The 13,528-nt window shown below is 33.9% G+C and overlaps 1 protein-coding gene across 2 annotated transcripts; it reads left to right on the forward strand.

The window, feature by feature from the left end:
* The first annotated feature begins 32 nt into the window (after nucleotides 1-32).
* Nucleotides 33-4,069, forward strand: LOC103437243 (O-fucosyltransferase 13). Of its 2 annotated transcripts, none has more exons than XM_008375715.4 (6): nucleotides 33-316; nucleotides 701-780; nucleotides 1,104-1,174; nucleotides 1,271-1,359; nucleotides 1,635-1,856; nucleotides 3,224-4,069. In XM_008375715.4, exons 1-6 carry the CDS (start codon nucleotides 186-188, stop codon nucleotides 3,954-3,956), a joined length of 1,326 nt encoding a protein of 441 aa, XP_008373937.1. In that variant the 5' UTR covers nucleotides 33-185; the 3' UTR covers nucleotides 3,957-4,069. The 2 variants fall into 2 exon arrangements, with proteins under 2 accessions (XP_008373937.1, XP_017188124.1); XM_017332635.3 differs by having other exon boundaries at nucleotides 72-316; nucleotides 1,081-1,174.
* The last annotated feature ends 9,459 nt before the right edge of the window (nucleotides 4,070-13,528 follow it).

A 13,528-nucleotide genomic window follows, 5' to 3' on the forward strand; every position in this document is an offset into this window, starting at 1 on the left:
AAACCGGTGCGCAATCCGGTCTGGTCCGGTCCACCTTCCAAATCACCGTCACTGACATCCTCTCTCGATTTTATAGCACAATATGAAACAGGCAGATTCCACAGTGCTGCTTCTTCTTCTCCGCTCGTATTTCTGAGTGCCATTAAAGAGATATCCAAATCGAATCGGCAGAGCTGAGAAATGAGATGGTGGCGATTTCAGTGAAGCCCGTCTTCATCGTAGGAGTCCTCACTCTTTCTCTCGTCCTCGCCGTCCTCCTCTTATCGTCCCCCACTTCCCCCTTCTACAGAACCCCTCTCTTTCTCAATTCACCCATGTATGTGTTCGTTAGCTCTTGTGCAACTACTTATTCTTCCCATTCTTTTACTTTTTTTATCTTTAATTTTTCGACTGGTTTTATTGGTAAAGAAGTAGCAGGAAACTTTAGATCTTGAAGAGTTTTCATATTATATATATGGGAAAGAAATAGATTCAAAGGTCTTCCATTTTTTTATTTTTTATTTTGGTATTAACAGGTGATTTTTTTTTTCTTTTTTCTGGGGTTTGGTGTTTTTGATGGTGTCTGAGTTGGGTTGCTGTTAAAATCTGAGAAATGAGAATTACGTTGTGATTCGGGACTAGTTTGAAGTGTGGATTTGCGGTTACTTTGGGACGAAAAACTGCAAAAAGTGTGAGTTTCTGATTGACTTTGTGAATGCAGGAGCAAATTGGATATATGGAGTGTTGGGAGGATGGTAGAATGGAGACCTTGCAAGTGGTGGCTACAAGGACACCTCACTGGTACATTCCAACTTATTTTGCTTCCATTGCCTTTGGCTTTTCTAGCTATAGATTCGTTCGGCCCGCCCGCCATTGGGTTATTTAGAATCTTGGATTAACAATGAGAAACTAGAGTTAGCAAGTAGTATCTCTATGACGGTTTTGTGGACTTTGTTTGGGTTTTGTTTGTTATGTTAAAATGTGGACATGACAAGATTTTCAAATAATTATGATATTTGACTGTGATTGATGGGAATTGAGGTGAGGTTACTGCATAGTTTTTTGATATTCTGAGTCAATCTTAATTAACTATCATTGCAGACAATTGCATTGGTTTTCTGCAGCTCTGCCATCAAGGAGTAATGGATTCATTCGAGTGGATTGCTATGGGGGCCTTAATCAGATGAGAAGAGATGTGAGTGATTGAAGCAACTTTTTGATTGATTGTATATATGCTCGATTTTACTTTGCCACTTTGCTAAGCCTGAAAAATTATTTATGTGGAGTGCAGTTATGTGATGGTGTTGGTATTGCCCGTCTTTTAAATGCAACCCTGGTTCTGCCAAAGTTTGAGGTGGCTGCTTATTGGAACGAATCTAGGTAATCCGTGTTTTACATATCATTTACCGTGTGACGTCTGGAATATAACCTCCTGTGATTCTCAAAATTTTGAATGAGGACATCCTTTAATATTTTTTTTTTGAAGCAACCAAACAAATTTTGCTGTACCCAAACAACGTTATGATGTTTCTGGTCATGACCCCTTGCTAAGACTAAATGGCTACTCCACTCATTAGAAGAGTTAGCATCTTTTTCATTTTTATTTTTTGTTTGTGCAAACAGTAACTTCATTTTACTCTTTGGTTTCACCTCAGTGGTTTTGCAGATGTCTTTGATGTTGATTACTTCATTCAACAGTTGAATGGATTCATCAAGGTTGTCAAAGAGCTACCATCAGAGATTGCATGGAAAGAACCTGTCCATGTAGATTGTAGCAAACGAAAAGGCCAATTTGATTACATTGAAAGTGTTCTTCCAGCCCTGTTAGAGCATCATTATATTTCAATTACACCAGCAATGAGCCAAAGACGGGATAGGTATTTTAATATGCTCTTTATTCTCTCTGGGAGTTTGGGATTACAATTGAGTACTTATTACTGTGAATATCTACCACCCTTTTGGTGAAGGCATAGTTGGCCAAAAGCTTGTCATGAAGGTATAAAAGTTTACCAAGTCTAGCTTAGTTTGTTAACCTTAGGGGTTAGAAAATTAGAAAATTAGGTTTTGTTGATAAATATTTCTTGTTTAGTATCTTGCCGTTCAAGATTTGGAATTAAATGTTGATTAGTTATGTGAATTTGTTTGAGCTTATTTGGTTCATGATCAGAAATAAAAGTTTCAAAAACTAAGACGTGGTCCAGAAATCTTGATTTTTAACATCTAGAAACAAGTTTTGTATTGCATAAAAAAATATTTTTTGGGATTTCAAAACTATAAATTGTAGTTGTTATGAGCTTCAACCATAGGGCTGAGCCTTGGAGCTTGAGGCATAGAATTTGGTGCCGGGTCCAAGGTCAAACGTTTGAGATTCAAGGCCTGGGTCCAAAGACTTTGACTGAAGACTCAGTTTGTGGCTGTTTCAGACAGTAGTTTGCAACTCGGGTTTTAAGTCTAGTGCTGAAGTTTGCATCTGGGGTTCGAGGACTAGGTCTAGAGTCCCACATAGCATGGAACTAGCTTTGGTTTGTGGGGCTCGAAGAACGGGTCCAAATTTGGACCTGGAGGACTGAGCGCTGAGGTAGGACGTGTCACAGGGGTGGGAGCTTGGAGTTGAGGTCTCAGGGTTAGATGTCGGTTAATTTTGGAGGGTGTTAATATACACATTGTTGGATATAGATGTACTAAATTGTTTAGTTTCGGCTCTGCCCTTGGAGCTCGGGCAGAGTTCTGTTGTCTCTGGTCTGGAATCTGAGATTCCGGGCCTAACTGAGTTTTCTGTGGCTCGGGAACGAAATCCAGAGTCTGGGCCTCAGGCCTCAGGTCTATAGTGCATCATCTTGCCCAGTGTCTTGGTGTTTGGGGGCCATAGTTCAATTCTGGTGTCCATGTGTGCCATAAGGGATCGGCCCCAGGTTCAATGTTTGGGGACGGGACTTTGTATTTGATGTTGGTGTTTAAGTTCTTTGGTACGATCTTATAGAAAATGTCTTTATTATGTTTTCAGGATTGCATGAGGAAATCTTTTTTAGATTCAGTCTGCCAACACTATTGTGTAGATTTCTTGTATCTTTTTTCTTAAGAACGAAAAGTTATTTCTGGGTCCTGACCAAACAAGCCCTTATTATTATATTTTTTTGGTTTTGACTGTGTAAACAAGTCTTTGACGTTTGATGACTAAAAACTACAAAGTTGGCATTTTGATCTTACAGTTTGCTAATACTTAAGATGTCTTCTCCTTGTGTAGGTATCCTCAGTATGCAAAAGTTTCACTTTGTCAAGCTTGCTACAGTGCATTACGCCTCACTAAATCCTTGGAGAAGAAGGCCTCCGAGCTTCTTGAAGCCATACCCAAACCTTTCCTCTCACTTCACCTTCGTTTCGAGCCTGATATGGTAGCTTACAGTCAATGTGAATATCCATACCTTTCTCCTTCGTCCATTGAAGCCATTGAGGCAGCCCGAGGAGATAGAAAACCATGGACTGGAGAGCTTGCCCAGATTTGGAGGAAACGAGGGAAATGTCCTCTTACGCCTAATGAGACAGCCTTCATACTCCAAGCGCTATCCATCCCAACGAACACAAATATTTATCTGGCAGCTGGGGACGGTCTGATGGAAATTGAAGGGTTAACGTCTGTATACACAAATGTAGTTACCAAGTCTAGCCTTCTTAGCGGTGAGGATTTCAAAAGCATGCATGGGAACACGAAAGCAGCTTTGGATTACTACGTGTCGATTAATAGCGATTCATATATAGCAACATATTTCGGAAATATGGATAAGATGGTTGCAGCAATGCGAGCTTTTAAGGGCATGTACAAGACGCTTTTCTTAAGCAGAAGAGCTTTTGCAGAGTTCACTTCTCAAGGTTTGAGCGGGAAGGAATTGACGGAAGCTCTATGGAAGGCCCACAGAGATGATTTTGTCATGGGGAAAGGATCTGCTTTGCCGGATTGCTTTTGTGAGTTCAAGTTATGATTTCTGATGTCAATTTGATCTTTGCTTTTCCTTGTATTGTATTGTATTGTATTTTCCCCCTTAAATTCTTTTTTGTAACTGCTATTATTAATAATTGAATGTTATTGGACCCACCGCATTGTTCTATTTCCTACTCACATCATAATCTCACCCATCACTAAAGTTAAAAAATTAAAATGCTATTTCTCCGTCCACTATTAGTCCTAAAATAACCTCTAATTAGTCCCGTTATCCTGCACCATTTTTTCTCTCTAATTAGTCCCGTTGTCCTGCACCAAAATTTTCTTTGTCAAATTCCATATCAAAGTGTAAAATATACCTGAAATCACACACTTAGCACAGGATTGGGAGCACATTGTCATCAAGAAGAAGGAACCCAGCACCGCTGCCAAGAAGGATGAGAAAGCCATCAGCGCCACTCGCCGGGCCGGTGTTGTGATCCTCACCGTTGCCACAACCAGCAAAAACCTAAATTCAAAAATTAATTAAATCGATGACCAGTGTTTTAAAAAACTCATCTCAGGACATGCCTAAGCGGTTGGATTTTCGCCTATGTTTTGTGGGGGTGGGTGTAGGGCAGCATCGGGGCACACCTAGGCGGTTGAGGTGCTCCCATATGTTCAACTTGGGCGCTTTTCCTTTCAAAATTCATGTCTATTTCTAAAATGCAGGAGATTGTTCTAGTTTAAACGAAGAAGAAAGAGAGTTTCTCTCTCCAAATCCTACGTGACAAAGTCTAACTCTAACTCTTTCTTTATTTTTTATTTTTTAAATTCCCTATAATAATTACTTCACTAAGTCTTTATTTCCTTTTTTTAATACATCGATATTTTTACATTAAGGGGAATGGGAGTTTGACTAAGCCACAAAATGGGTAGCCTAATTTGGTATCGAATTCGCTATCCACGAAATTCGAACTTAAGACCTCTCACTTCCAAGTGAAAAGGAATATCACCAGATCATAGTAAATTCCCTATAATTACTCTACTAAGCCTTTATTTCATTTTAAATTCCCTATAATTTCTCCACTCAACCTTTATTTCATTTTGAATTTCCCTGTAATTGTGATATTCAACATTTATTTTCCTTGAAATCCCCTATAATTATAGCCACTCAACCTTATTTCTGTTAATCTTCTTTATAATTGCTTACAATAAAATAAATAATTACAACATTCAAGACTTTATGATATAGTTTCTGAGTACAACTAGACTTAATAATGAAGAAGATGATATTATTTTGGTTTAGTTATAATTATATTTATTTTACAAAGTATTATATTATATAAATATAATTATATAATATATATATATATATATATATATATATATATATATATAATTTAGGTACCGTGCCTCACACCTCACGCCTAGGCGGGGTGTACGCCTTCGCCTTTTAATACATTGTCGATGACTCAATAATTAAAATTCGAAAATTTAAAAATTGGGTGACCAAAAAGCATTAAAAAAAGAAAAAAAAGAAAACAAATTGAATGGGGAAATAGAAAAGGAGGATAAATACTAGGCCTGACATTTTGTGTCGTTCATATTCATGTCGTGTAATACCCGTTAAATAAACTTGTAATATGACCTGGCTCGTAATCAACCCGTTAATATTAATAAGTATAATGACCTGACCCATTACATGTTTAAAAATAATATTTTAAATCAATAAATAATCAAATGAAAAAAATAATACTAAATTAGCATCTACATACCACATTATCAAATAATATTACTTCGAAACATAAAAACACATTTGCCTTTCAAGTATTACATACCCCAAGCCTAAAGAAAAAACATTATTACATTACCATAAAATATTAAATGTTCAAGGATATGCAAAATGAAGGGAGATTTTTTTTTTTTCTTCCAAGGATGTGGAGCCTTTCTTAAAAGTCAGAACCTTGCCAATGATGACTCAAAGCTTGCCCTTTTGTGAAGAGGTCAACTCCGAAATTTGTCACTATAATCCATAGATTTAAATTTAGAGAACTTTAACAAAAAGCACCCGGTACTGTTCATTTTAACGAAAAACCACATTTTTACACTAAAAAGTCAATCCTGGTACTATTCACTTTACCCTTTATTTTGTCCTTATCATTAAAATTCAAAGTTTTCAAGCCATTTTTATTAGTTTTCCTTTAAATTTAAGCATTGATTGTCGTTTATGTTTAAGCATTCTTTTCACCAAATTTCGTTTTTTTTTTCTTTTCAGATTTTCTTTTTCTTGTTCATTGATTGTCCTACTTTTATAAATAGGCAAGTCCCCTTTTAATGATGAATTACTTTCCATCATACACATAATCATACATATAGTGCATTAGATATTAGAGTATGCATTAAATTTGGCATTTAGTTGCATGAATTATTATTTAATTTTATATATGATTAATGTAGCAATTATATCTTATTTTTCAACAATCTTAAGCAAGTTTATTGGTTTATTTTGCCATGCGTGATTCACAAAGAAACAACATCTACCGTTACAGCTGCTGTTCTGTGCTCTCTTCATTAACTTCGATGAAGGATTTATGAAATATGCGGTAAATTGGTGTGCCATTTGATTTATTGGTTACCCATTTTGTTTTTGATAGGTTGAATAGCGCCTCCAGCAATGGAGAGGAGTTCACAAAGGCAGAAGTTGCTGCTAAGGTTCAAAAGTTTACTAAATGGGCTCCAACTCTAGTTATCAGCATTTAAAGCGTTCATTGATCTTGTTGGTAACCAGCTTTCTAGGAAGGGGTGAGCTAGTGCAAATAGCTATTGGTTGTTCTCGTTTTTTCACGGTTAAGAACATGAGGAAGTTTATAACTTTTCACTAATTAGGGTATATTAGTACTTTCATATCAAATTTTGGTTATAATTATCATAAACTTCAAAGGGTGGTTATAATTCTATACGGGGGTCTATATTTTGGTTATTTTTCCAAATTTCCCCATCAGAATCTCTTCATCATCGTGATCATCGCCTTCGTCTTCACCTTGGATTTCTGAGGCCCCGAATGATGATCTCTTCGACATCTTTACCAAACACGAGCAGTGAGAGCTATAACTTCTATTCAAGTGTTCGTCCACTGTGGCCTGTTTTATAGTGACAGTAGATAGTGTTAGCTATTGGTTTAGTTTTTCAGAGATAATGTTAGTTTTTTTGTTTATTTTTCAAAAATAGTGTTAGTTGTTGGTTTAGTTTTTCAGAAACAGTGTTATCTTTTTGTTCATTTTCAAAGACAGTGTTTGTTGTTTTGTAGTCTTTACATTTTGTTGTAGGTTATTGTTATATATGTTTATTTAATATTGTGTATTGATTCTGTTTTTGTTTTCTTTTGTGTTCCATAGTTACGGAGAATGATAAACTAGCTCTGTTTACTTATGGTGGTTTATCCTTCATTAGTTCTATTTCATCAACGTATACATTCAATCATATATGTGTTGATCTTTGCTCTAGGTTTAAAGGTTTAAGACCAAGGTGCTTTGAGTTGATATATTATTTGAGTGAAGTTTCTACTTGTCTATTGGATTGTGTGTCGATGATAAGAACATGTTGTTAGTTCTTGGTGTTGTTGGAAAACCTTTGGTATAAATATTGGTTTTTGATAAATGTGCAGGTGCTCTAGTTGAGTTACATACGGACAGTGTATCTTTTTCATGTTATACATCAGATTCTACGACACTTGTTAGTGAAAATTATCATTAAGTGAAGTATGGTTCTCATGGTATTCATAGCTACATGTCTTCTAAATGGGAAAGCTATATTGAATCCGTGGATCAAGTTTTTAGAGGAAGTTGTGCCGATTTTCGTGATAAGTTGAAGTTCTCTGTTGAGTGTGGGTTTGAGTTGAAATATTTGAAGAATGATAAGAGTCGGATTAGCGCTAAGTGTTCTAGGAAAGAATCTAACGGTTATCTTTGACGTGTATATGCAACTAAGTGTTCGATTAATGATTTTTTTGTTTTTCAGAAATTGCACAATGTGCATACATGAAAGGGAATGATTCGAAAGAAGAAAAACAAAGTTGTTGGTCGGAAGTTTGTTTCTTTTCTCATTAAGGATAAGGTTCAGTTAAATCCACTTATCAAATAGAAGGAAATTATTTCAAACCTAAAACAGTTTTACGAACTAGACATTGATTATTCTACTGCATACTTCGGTAAATAGAAGGTAATTTTTGAGCTAAACGGCGACGATGTTGATTCTTACAAGTTGTTGCCTTGGTATATAGAATTTACCCTTGCAAGCAATCCTAGATCTGTATTTAAGCTTGAAGTTGTACTAGAGTCCAACAAGTTTCTTTGATTGTTCATCGCTTACGATGCATGGATTAAAGGATTCATGTTTTGTCGCTCAATGTTATTCATTGAGGTACTTTCATCAAGAACAAATATAAGGGCACACTACTATCCTACTGTGAAAAAAATAGCAATGATGGTGAGTTAATAGTCTGACTTTATATTTGATGTTATATGTTTTATGTAAACAAAAGTACAAAAAAGTTTCATAAACAGTTGTATCATATTTTAGGTTACAGAAATAGTTCAATGACAATAACAAAAACAGTTACAAAAGCAATTTACACTTGACAGTATTTTATTCATTTTCTGTTTTTGCAAAGATTTTCGAGGTTCCTTATGCTATTATTGATTCAGAAACAATAGCAAATTGGAGATAATTTTTGTCAATATTATCTCATATATTGGGGCCTTAAGAGAAGGTGATCACATTTATATCAGATAGACATGACGGTATTTTAAGGTGCATTCCTGAAGTTTTCCCTGAATCTCTACATTCATACTGTATTGTTCATTTAAAACAGAATGTTAGTAGTTTATTTCCAAATGGTGCTGGTGAGGGACTAAAGAAGAAGATGATGAATCTTTTAGTAAATTGTGCTTATGCATGCGCTGCATCTGATTTTGATGATTGCATTGCTGAATTTATGGATAATGGGAAAGGGCATGTGAATAATTTTTTAGCTAATTTACCTAAAGAGAACTATGCTATTGCTCACTTTCCTAGTAAGAGATGAGGATCAATAAGTAATGCACTTTCAGAGTCTTTTAATGTCATGGTGTCGAATAGCTGTTGTATGCTACTTATAGATCTTCTTGAAGATATTAGAGTTTGGCTGATGGTTAATATGGCTAAGAAGAAATTATTCGATCAGAATATTCATACGATTTTGTGTCCAAAGAAAGAAAATAAGCTGAAGCAACTGTTGAAAGAGGGCATGCATTGGAGGATTAGTCATTCTGACATGGATGTTTTTGAAGTTAGGATGGAGTGGAATCGTTTTGTTGTTTGTCTGGATGATAGGACATACTGCAGCATGATAATCGTGATGTATTTGAGTATGTTGAATATTACTAGAAGACAACTTTTTATCAAGAAACATATCAGTTTGTCATGAATCCAGTTTCAAATTTGGATAAGCCTAATTTTACGAATGGTGTGAGGCCTCCTATTACTAAGACTTCTTCTAGAAGACAAAAAAAAAATTAGGATTAAATCTGCTGGTGAAAGTAGTGGGACTAACAATATTGTGATTTGTAGTAGATTCAGAGGTTCGGGACATAACAAGGTTTCATGTAAAGTTGTTATCCAAGACGGTTGGTTTTTTTTTTTCTTTAAATGGGAGCTATTTGTGATATGTAACATATTTTAATATTTGAAGATTGATTATTTGTTTTCAATTGATGTTTCAGATTATATAACTTTTGGTTTATACCAATGTATTTCTTTCAGTATTAGTTTATGGTTCAGTTTTCCAGACATAGTGTTAGTTTTTTGTTAATTATTTTAGAAACATTGTTCGATTTTGATTTAATTTTTAGATATAGTGTTCGGTTTTGGTTTCTTTTCCAAAAATTGTGTTGGTTTTTAGACAAATCAAACTGTTTGTGGATCCAAATTGTAATATGTGCCACTATGTTATGCAAAGTTACCAAACACAGCGTTGTTTTTTGCTCCATTTTCAAGCACAATGTTATGTTTTGGTTCTTTTTTCAGATATAGTGTAATGTCTTGGTTCAATTTTTTCAATGACAATGTTTCTTGAACCAAATCATAATAAGACATTTTAGTTTCTGAAAAAGTGCCAAATAATCACTTTTTTTTGTTGTCTAGTATTAGTTTTTTCAAAGACAATGTTATGTTTTTTTTTTTTTCAAAAACGGTGTTATGTTTTGATTCTATTTATTCAGAGATAGTGTTGGTACAATCACACTGTTTTCATGATCAGTTTTAGTTTTTAGAGACAGTGTTATGTTTTTGGTTATTTTTTCAAAAAATAGTGTTATGTTTTGGTTGTTTTTCCAGAGACAGTGTTAGTTTTACATAATGAAAGAAATTGTCTTTGTTTTGAAATCATAATGGGAAGAAACTATGTCCAGAGACAATATATGTATTGAGTAGCATCAAACAAGTTTGACAAAAATATTTGTTAAACCATAATAAAAGTAAATCATGAACCTTAAAAAGTACATTCACTTGAGAATTACATATAAGCTATATTATCAAATTTGATTCTAATACCCAATGCTTGTCAGTTTCTGTGAGATTTCTATGAAAGCTTCTTGTTCTTTTGTCTAACGGAAATCATGGTTCATCAAATCCACAAGGATATATTTCAGTGCTTTTAAAACTTGATAATCTCGGATATGTTCTTGAATTTTCTGGTTCTTTGATAGTTGGTTAATGAAGCTAACCGTGTATAAGCCGCAATCCAATCTGATTTCAAACAAATTTAAGTTGTAATGAACATGAGTATTAAATGTAAACAAAGTATGTAAAAGATAAGTAGTTCAAAAAAGCAAAATGTTTCATGAAATGCACAAAACAAAAACTATTTATAAAAGTAAAATTGGTTTAAATTTTTTCATGTACGCTGTTGGTTTCTGTTGTGTACATATTCTTTCCTCCTGGACTTGGAATTCAAAGTCACTTTTGATGGAATTGATTTTCTTCATTGTTTCTTGATTTGAATCCGTAAGATTTGAATGACTTGTTGATTCTCTTGCCTATCAAGTCGATACTGAACAAAGTCCCCTGCACAAAGTTATAGAATAATAAGATACTTCTTTACAATATATAAGAGAGAGATTTGTGATTTTGGTTTTTTGCTTGTCACTATTGCTGTATTTTTTCAGTAGCAATCACATTCCAGATCTTCATCTTTTGAATTTTGTCAAGCAGAATTGTAATTAGTCATTGCTGTAGTTTTTATGCCTAAAACTACCAATGAGAAATGGTTGTAATGGAAAAATGAGAAAGAAAATCTTTGACACTTTTCCATATTGGTCCATCAATTGGTTGTAGAGCATTTCCTTGTTTTGGACAGTTTCTTGGATGTTGTGATGTTAGAATAAAAATAATGTAAAATCATATCACAGTGTTTATGCATCCAAATCATAATATGGCATATTGTTTCTGGAAAAGAACCAACTAGAAACTACACTGTTTACAGATTCAGAGCAAAATTGGCACACTGTTTATGGATCGAAATCATAATAGGTCACACTGTTTCTTCAAAAGTACCAAATACTCAACTGTTTATTGATACTAAATATAACAGGGCACAACGTTTTGTGATTGTTACATGTATATATACACATATTCATAGAACTTAGTTGTTTTATGTTTTACCTTTATAAAACATGCAGTTAACAAAAAGTTTATACGATGCAAAACTAGTTATATACTTACAAAGATTGTTGTAGAGACATAGAAGTTCTTTGTTTGTTGATGTTTTCTTTTTTTTTTCTTTTGAGGTAGCAGAAAGAGTCAACAACCTGAGTTGATATAGATCAATTTGACATTAAACTGTGTAGGTCTTCTTTCAACACCATTATTCTTAAATAGTTGAAATATGTGGTTTTAGCAATCTAGTATACATCGCTACAGGAAATTGCATAAGATTTAGTTATGTTATATTTATTTAGTGCTTATAAAGTTATAGGAGTTTGTAATCAAACATTAGTTAAGAGTTTTTTGTAGTACTTACATGTTGTTTGTTAAGCACAATTGAATTATTTTACTTCTTTCATCTGGTTGCAGCATCTTATAGACTTGAAGTTGTGTCCAATTCACACCACTATATGTTTGATTTGTTGCTGGAAAGTCATCGGGTTGTGATGAAGTCTCGTCTTTTAAATCCAGATTGAATGACAGAGTGCTTGGTAGGATTATATTTTTGCATTTGGTTGTTGTGTTTCTAGATGTCGGCTTTTTGTATTGCACATCATTTTTCTTGAGAGCATTGTTGTGTTTCAGAGCTTGAATTTCTTTTTCTTGCTCTTTTTCTTTTGCCACTGATGAAAGAATTTTGTCTGGCAGTCCTGCAATTTTTTCATCATCCACTATGTCTTCTTGAATTTGTTCCTTGTTTGATTGTAAAACAGATTTGGCTCCTTTTTTTTTTTCTTTATCTTTATTGCTGTTGTTGGTTGCAGTGTTTGAGAGCTTTTCTTTTGCCTCTTTGTTTCGCATTTGCTGTTTTCTTTGGGTTCCGTCTTTCTCTTCTGCTGCCCTTGCCTTTTTTATGTGTATTTTGCATTGAGTCTCCAATGATCTCTTCTTTGGTACTGTTTTCAATATGTAGATGTATAGTTTCCTTCTTGGTGTATGATATTCTTTCTACTTCTCCAAGCATTTTCCTCTTTTGTGTACTTTTGGTTGTTTTCGATGTTACTTTGACACTAGTTCTTGTTGAGTTTGGCACTTCTATAGTTATTTTAAGTGAAACAATCTGCTAATATAGTTTTATTAGAATGCAACTTAGACATAAGGAAATAAAAATCAATATGAGTACCGCATTGTTTATAAAAGTAACAAAAATGAAGCACTGTATTTGTAATTGTAAAACATTATATCATTGGATAAATGTTTATTTTTTTCCTATAATTGAAATAGAGTACACATTATGCATAAATACTGTTAAAATCACTATATTTTTATACTAAATAACACAATGAAGCTAATTTGTGAACTATTTCTGAAAATGGAGTAGAATAACTCAATGTTTCTGCAACTAAAAAATGCAAAAGTTGTAGTGTATAATCACTGTCAAACATGCTCAATATTTTGGACATTTCTTTTCTCAATTGAACACTTTTTCAACCAAACGAAAAATATATTTTCTAGATCTTTAACATTTATTGTCAGTTAAGAAAATTTTGGGGATGAATTTTGCCCGAGCATTGTAAAAGTTTTTTTTTATTGTAGATAAATAACACTGATTAATTTCATGCATGTTATTTTGTATACGCTTGATTCAAATAGATCTAACTTATATACAATGAAATTATATTCTTAAATTATTTGAGAAAATTTGTAAGAATTTATTACCTCTGTTTGTTTCTAGGTATTTTTCGAAGTGAAGTCGCTCACGGAAGTTTCTCACCAGAGTTGAAAATCATATGATCTTATGAAATCGAAGAACGAGTATGGATGATTTTTGCTCAACGAAGCTGAAAAGTGTGTGGGTTTTCAGGTTTTGTGAGCATGAAAATGGTTCATTTTCATTCTTATGTTAGAATGATTTAACTCGCGGCCTAATATTAGTGTTATATTTTTCTT

This window comes from Malus domestica, chromosome 17 (assembly GCF_042453785.1).
Source record: "Malus domestica chromosome 17, GDT2T_hap1".
Lineage (NCBI taxonomy): Eukaryota > Viridiplantae > Streptophyta > Magnoliopsida > Rosales > Rosaceae > Malus > Malus domestica.

Excerpts from the sequence above, each read along its gene's own strand:
- LOC103437243 (XM_008375715.4), top strand. The coding sequence starts at position 186 with ATGGTGGCGATTTCAGTGAAGCCCGTCTTCATCGTAGGAGTCCTCACT. Across the intron at positions 1,175-1,270 it reads TTAATCAGATGAGAAGAGAT|TTATGTGATGGTGTTGGTAT; the intron begins GTGAGTGATTGA and ends TGTGGAGTGCAG. Across the intron at positions 1,857-3,223 it reads ATGAGCCAAAGACGGGATAG|GTATCCTCAGTATGCAAAAG; the intron begins GTATTTTAATAT and ends CTCCTTGTGTAG.